General features: G+C 37.9%; 1 protein-coding gene across 4 annotated transcripts in view; it reads left to right on the top strand.

Annotated features, from left to right (window-relative positions):
• Window positions 1-7,218, top strand: part of RNGTT (RNA guanylyltransferase and 5'-phosphatase) — a 416,253-nt gene that overhangs the window by 366,771 nt on the left and 42,264 nt on the right. The window contains exon 15 of one of the 4 annotated variants that reach the window (XM_075063843.1): window positions 4,242-4,454. The exons of the other annotated variants lie outside the window; for them this stretch is intronic. Coding sequence (XP_074919944.1) covers window positions 4,242-4,310 — 69 coding nt within the window. The 3' untranslated portion in view covers window positions 4,311-4,454. Of the gene's footprint in view, window positions 1-4,241; window positions 4,455-7,218 lie in introns of those variants that run through there. 4 annotated transcript variants of the gene reach the window in all.

Raw genomic sequence — 7,218 nt, 5'->3', positions numbered from 1 at the left:
TCCCCACTCTAAGGGAATTATTCAATTTGGGTTATTCTGTGTGTATTCAAGATTTTTGCCAGGGAGAATGCCTCTGTGTTTTGATTGTTGTCTGTGAGAGTAGTGGTCATGCCTAATGTCTCCGCAGAGGGGTTTTCTTTTACCTTTTCTTTTTCTTTAATTAAAAATGCCTTTTTTCTTATTCCCCACTCTAAGGGAATTATTCAATGTGGGTTTTCTGTGTGTATTCAAGATTTTTGGCCAGGGGAATGCCTCTGTGTTTTGAATCTGTTGTCTGTGAGAGTAGTGGTATGCCTAATGTCTCCCAGAGTGGTTTTTTCTTTACCTTTCTTTCTTTAATTAAAAATCCTTTTTTCTTATCCCCCCCCCCCCAACAACAAAAACCCTACTAAAACAAAACACTTCACTGCACACACAATTCTTCCCATGTGGAGACTAAGTCAGAGAACAAATGTTCCCATGCCACTTACTATACTATTGGAAGACACTCAGGGCATGTCTCCACTAGCAACATTAAAGCGCTGCTGCGGCATCACTTTAACGTGGCTGTGTTGTCTGTGGCTGTGCTAGCTCTCCCACTGCTGTAAAAATACCACCTCCACGAGAGGAATAGCTACCAGCGCTGGTAGCATGGCTGGTGCACTGTCTACACTGCCACTTTACAGCACTGAAACTTGCAGAGCTCAGGGGGTTGGGGTTTTTTACACCCCTGAGCGAGAAAATTTCAGCGCTGTAAAGTGCCAGTGTAGACAAAACCTCAAATGCTATGGTGATGAGGGAGGTATAAGAATATATATAAAATAGATTAGGTAGGTTCATTTTCAGGGATACAATTATTGGACCATGAATTCCTCAGAACTAGCAGCATCTTTCAGAAGATCTGCTGGTAGAATCTCTGGCCAGCTTATGGCTCTTTTGCTACCTGCATCAGTGTCTGGCCATGCATCTCTATTAGCTGGACTTCCACAAGTGCTTCACACCTGTTGCAAAGAAGACTTTTCTACAAAGTGATGTTGATGGAAGTGATCAGACAGATTGTCTCCTGTAGATGATCCAGTGAGAGCTTTCTCTTCGTCCCTTTCTGAGGCTGACTGTATTTATCAGGAATTTGACCATCAGAACGACAAAGCTCTTAATATTAAGTTGTCAACAGTATATAAATCTTATCACAACTTCAACATCTTGGAGCCATAAAACCAGAGGGCAGAGTGAATATTTCTCCGAATGATGGCAACCTGGACCAGCAAAAGATCTTTGGGTCATGCCAAACTTCATCCAAACACTTTCAGAAGGGACTGACGAGCTGGAAAGATTTGAAGGCTCCAGATCTGCTCTGTAATCACAGTCCCTGCTAACCTGTATACCAGAGGAGAGTCAACAGTTAAGTTCCAGTAACTCAATTCATCTTTGTACACGCTCCCAGAATGAGCAACAGAAGCAGCTTTATACGGAGATAGTCTCATTTTGGGTCTTGTACAACATCAAGCCCATTGCCAGCATTACTTAAATGATAAGATTCTGAATGGACAGAGTTCTTCCAATTGGACTTTCTGTGGCCCTAGGGTCTTTGCTAAGTTCCAGGCAAGTCACTTAAGATGTCAAGATATTCATCTCTAGACAAATTATCACTTGATAAAAGCATAATCTCTACAAAGGATCCATTCTGTCCTCAGAAAAATGTGTACTCTATTCCAGTCCCTGTAATTTAAGATTAAAATATGAAAACTCCACTTTTACTCTGATGCAAAAGGTTTAGTTTATTGTTTTAGGTTTGGTTAAAAACAGTGTACTGACCACACTATACAACAGCTTGAAGTCACAGGTAACAGTAACTTGAAATATTCAGGGGGATCAGACAGATTGACACTTCAGAGGCTACATATGCTAGATGTTACATATCCTGAGTAAACTGAAGAGACTTAAGGGATGGCTGAGGTTGGATTGTAACCTTAAAACTGAATGTCAGTAGTCACACGACCCCCCAAAGTCACTACTTTTTAAGGTGTTCTGATCAGATGCCCCAGGGTATGTTCATCCAATCAGATGTGGATTCATGCTGATCGTCCAGCCAAAGTAGTACAGTTACTGCCATATAACCTGTCATACACTTCAACATGTTGTCCAAAAGACAGAAATTCACCGAACTTATAGAAATGTAATGGTAAAGCATTTTCAGTTGCTAACTAGAAAACTCCCAACCATTGATAGGTTAAGTTATGTGGTAATTTTTTTTAAATTAAGATTTAAAAAACAATAACTACTTTAAAGAACAATAACTACTTATACAACCACATGATTTGGTTTTGTAGCCCTTGTCCTTCTTTCTCTCCTTTTACACATGCTTCTCTCTAATTACGTTGTAAGCTCTTCAGGTCAAAGGACCATCACTTCATGTGTATTTATACAGTGCCTATTTGGGGCCTCTAGGTGCTACTGCAGTGAAATATTGTGTATTATTTATATTACAATGAAGTCTAAAGGTCCCAACTTACACTGGGGCCCGGTTGTGCTATGCACTGTATAGATGCAGAATGAGAACAAAACTGTATGAACATTTTCTAAAATCTGGAATAGCACAAGATTGTACCATTAACTGATACATTATCACATACACCATACTTAAGATAAGTAACGATAGTAATAGAATCTCATTTATGAATTCACAGTGTTCCGATATGCTCACAATAATGCCTACAAATCAGAAAAAATTAGCATTTTTAGCGCATGTGGTGTTCATAAAATTCCACAGATTTAGGAAGACTACATCTGAGATTGCTATAGTCTCTGTCAGTAAGATAAAATAACTGCTTCTAGGTTTTGGACTCTTTTTTTTTTTTTAATTAGCTAGCTTTTATTGTTTTGATTGCTAGTAATTTTAAAAAAATCCATCCAAATGTATTCTTGCTAAACACAGGATAAAATAAGCTTTTTGGAAAGGTTAAAATAAAATCTGATTAACTGTAGAATATTTTTATTCTTATTTCAATTTTATATTTTTTCCTATTTTAACTATTTGAAGATAAAATCTTGACATATTTCAATGAATATTGTAAAATGGACAGATTGCAATTCTTCAGACCTCAAACTCTCCTGTTTTCTGAGTCTGGGAATACAGATGCATCTTAGTAATAAAAAAAATAGTATGAGAATACATCATTTCTGTCAAAATAGTCATAGACTTTGAGGAACAAGTGCTTATTGACAGAAGGACATACACCTTTACCCCAATATAACGTGACCCAATATAACACAAATTCTGATAAACGCGGTAAAGCAGCGCTCCGGGGTGGTGGGGGGGGCAGGGCTGTGCACTTCGGCGGATCAAAGCAAGTTCGATATAACGTGGTTTCACCTATAACATGGTAAGATTTTTTGGCTCCCAAGGAGAACATTATATCGAGGTAGAGGTGTAATTAGAGTGTAAGAATCATCACTATGCAGTACAACTTTATTTTTTTTCCCATATATTCCATTTATTTGGAAAATATGTAGTTGTTTTTTCCATGTTATTGGAGCTGCAATAGTATAAGATAAACAGCAGTTAATTGATTTCCTCAACAAAGTGGGTATATAGTGTGTCATTCAGTTTTCCCATCTGCATTTTTCCTTTGCTGCTGCTGTTTCAGAAGATAAGACGTTCAGCATCTCTATCCTAAGGTCCTTTATTTTTCTTTTGCAGTAAATGTCTCTGTTCTTTATCTTTGTAAGTAAATGCCTCTTTCATATATTGTCAAAAACATGGAAAAGATAAAATATTATCATAACGGTATGGAATCATTATTACCTTACAGAGATAATCATAGTATTGTTGAATTGTAGGACTGGAAAGGACATCAAGAGGTCACCTAGTCCAGCTCCCTGCTCTGAGATAGGACCAAGGAAACTTAGACCATCCCTGACAAGTGTTTGTCCAACCTGTTCTTAAAACTTCCAATAATGATATGCCACAACCTCCCTTGGAAACCTGTTCTTGACCTTAACTGCCTTTATAAAGTTTTTTCCTCATGTCCAACCTAAATCTCCCTTGCTGCAGATTAAGCCCATCACTTCTTGTTCTACCTTCAGTGGACACAGAGAATGACTGATCACACTCGTCTTTATAACAGTCCTTAACATATTTGAAGACTGTTATCAGGTCCTCTCTGTTTTCTTTTCTCAAGATTAAACATGCCCAGTTTTTTTAACCTTTCCTCATATGTCATGTTTTCTAAACTTCTGTCATTTTTGTTGCTCTCCTCTAGACTCTGTCCAATTTGTCCACATCTTCCCTAAAGGATGGCACCCAGAATTGTACACAGTACTCCAGCTGAGGCCTCACCAGTGCTGAGCAAAGTGGGACAATTACCTCCGATATCTTACATATGATACTCCTTTTAATACACCCCAAAATGATATTAGCCTTTTTCACAACTACATCATGTTGTTGGCTTATATTCAATTTGTGATCCACTAAAACCCCTGATCGTTTTCTGCAGTACTATTGCCTAACCATTTATTCCCTACTTTGTAGTTGCACATTGATTTTTCCTTCCTAAGTGAAGTATTTTGCACTTGTATTTATTGAATTTCATCTTGTTGATTTCAGATCAGTTCTCCAATTTGTCAAGATCAATTTGAATTCTAATTCTGTCCTCAGAGTGCTAGCAACCTCTCTAGCTCAGTGTCTTTCACAGATTTTGTAAATGTTTCTCCAGTCCATGATCCAAGTCATTAATGAAAATATTGTATAGTACCAGACCCAGGACAGGCCCCTGAGAGACCCTGCTAGATAGGTCCCTCCAGTTTGACAGCAAACCATTGATAACTACTCTTTGAGTACAGTCCTTCAGCAAGTTTTGCACCCACCCTATTATAATTTCATTAAGACTACATTTCCCTAGTTTACTTATGGGAATGTTGTGTGGAACTGTGTCAGAAGCCTTACAAACTCAAGACATATCCTGTCTTTTCCTTCCTGCCATCCAATGAGCAAGCAACCCTGTCAAAGAAGGAGATTAGGTTGGTTTGGCCTGATTTTTTTCTTGACAATCCATATTGGCTATTACTTATCATCCTATTATCCTCTAGGTTCTTACAAATTGATTTAATCATTTTTCCAGTATCTTTCCAGGTATCAAAGGAAGGCTGACTAATCTATATTTCCATGGGACCATTTTGTTCCCTTTTTAAAGGTAATATAGTCCTCTTTCACACAATATGCAGTTATTCTCCACCAAAGAAGGAATAAAGGCTCTTTTAAAAATTATTATTTATAGTTATTTTTATTCTCTCATAGGGTGGTATGATTTCCTAATGATATGTATTATAAATAAAGTGTCTTGTGGCTTGAGCTGAGTGTGTGTTTTCTGAGCATAGCTGGAACTGAAACAAGTTGGTATTTTCAGGAATATCACTGAATATGAGATGTTTGTAGATGTCTCAACATTGGTTTTAGACTTAGAAGGAATGGTAGCAGAGGAGGAGGAACAGATGTTTAAGTTGCAGGATGATTGGGTTAGTAGCAAAACTCAAGAGTAAGGGGATGATGTAAGGAGAATAATGGACGAGGGAGAAATCTTAGCAAGGGAGTGAATTAAATAAATTAAAAATGTAGACAAACCTGTCAGTAAGGGAATATCAGAAGATAGAATTGTACAACATCGAGAAATGGGAGAAAATTATAGGAACAAAATCAGTTAGCATATACAATAGATATTAGGAGACTTTTTGTCCCATTTTTGGAAGTGATGCTGACCCAGGGCCCTTATTTGGGAGCTCCCTGGATTAATCCATGAAGCCATTTTCCTCTCCTCTTTCAGTCCCACTTTGTTAACCTACTTCTGCTGTAGTACCTGTGAGAAATGAATCAACCTACAATTCAGCAGTTGGGGATAGCTGATATGTGTATGTAATTTTTTAAAATTAAGATATTTCAAGCCTACAAGTTGTGCCATAGCCAATTTATGTTACAGCATGAGCTTATTTTTGTTACCATGTTGTTCTCCTTTGTCCCTTTTCTCCTGTTTGTCACACTGATTGCATCTTGTTTCACACTGGTAGCTCTTTACATAATGTAGCCTTTGGGTGCTGCTGCAGTGCAAATAATCATACAAATAATACATTTTTGTGGCAATAGTTACCTGCAGATCTTTCCCAGTGTTCCCTCATCCAAAATTAATTCGTTTTCCCTATTAAATTGGCCCCTTACTAAATATTACTGTCAAACATCTCATTTCAGACATGTATTGATCACCTGTGGATTCGGCTTCCATTTCAGAAAGCTGGAATCTCAGGCAATGATGTCTAAACTGTATTCCCTGTAGCTTTTTAAAAAATTCATTAGATTTAAAATGACATAAACACATATACAAAGCTTGCGTAAATAGCGAAGGGTTAAGTACAAAATGAGCTCAAACTAGCTACAGGAATAAAGTAAAACAAGAAGACTTTTTATTAATACATTAGAAACATGAGGAAGACCAAGGACAGGGTAGGCCCACTGCTCAGTGAGGAGGGAGAAACAGGAATAGGAAACCTGGAAATGGCAGAGATGCTCAATGATTTCTTTGTTTCGGACTTCACCAAGAAGTCTGAAGGAATGCCTAACATAGTGAATGCTAATAGGAAGGGGGTAGATTTGGAAGATAAAATAAAAAAAAGAACAAGTTAAAAATCAATTAGAAAAGTTAGATGCCTGCAAGTCACCGGGGTCTGATGAAATGCATCCTAGAATACTCAAGGAGCTAATGAGGAGGTATCTGAGCCTCTAGCTATTATCTTTGAAAAATCATGGTAGACGAGAGATTCCAGAAGACTGGAAAAGGGCAAATCTAGTGCCCATCTATAAAAAGGGAAGTAAAAACAACCCAGGAAACTACAGACCAGTTAGTTTAACTTCTGTGCCATGGAAGATAATGGAGGAAGTAATTAAGGAAATCATCTGCAAATACTTGGAAGGTGGTAAGGTGATAGGGAATAGCCAGCATGGATAACGATAGGATATTGATAGGATAACGAGTCTTGTGGATAAGGGAGACATGGTAGATGTGGTATACCTAGACTTTAGTAAGGCATTTGATACGGTCTCGCATGATATTCTTATCGATAAACGAGGCAAATACAACTTAGATGGGGCTACTATAAGGTGAGTGCATAACTGGCTGGATGACTGTACTCAGAGAGTAGTTATTAATGGTTCCCAATCCTGCTGGAAAGGTATAACAAGTGGGGTTCCGCAGG

Source organism: Chelonoidis abingdonii, chromosome 3 (assembly GCF_003597395.2).
Source record: "Chelonoidis abingdonii isolate Lonesome George chromosome 3, CheloAbing_2.0, whole genome shotgun sequence".
NCBI classification, from domain to species: Eukaryota; Metazoa; Chordata; order Testudines; family Testudinidae; genus Chelonoidis; species Chelonoidis abingdonii.
Note: the sequence above shows the minus strand (reverse complement) of the source record. Positions and strands in the feature narration are given on the sequence as shown.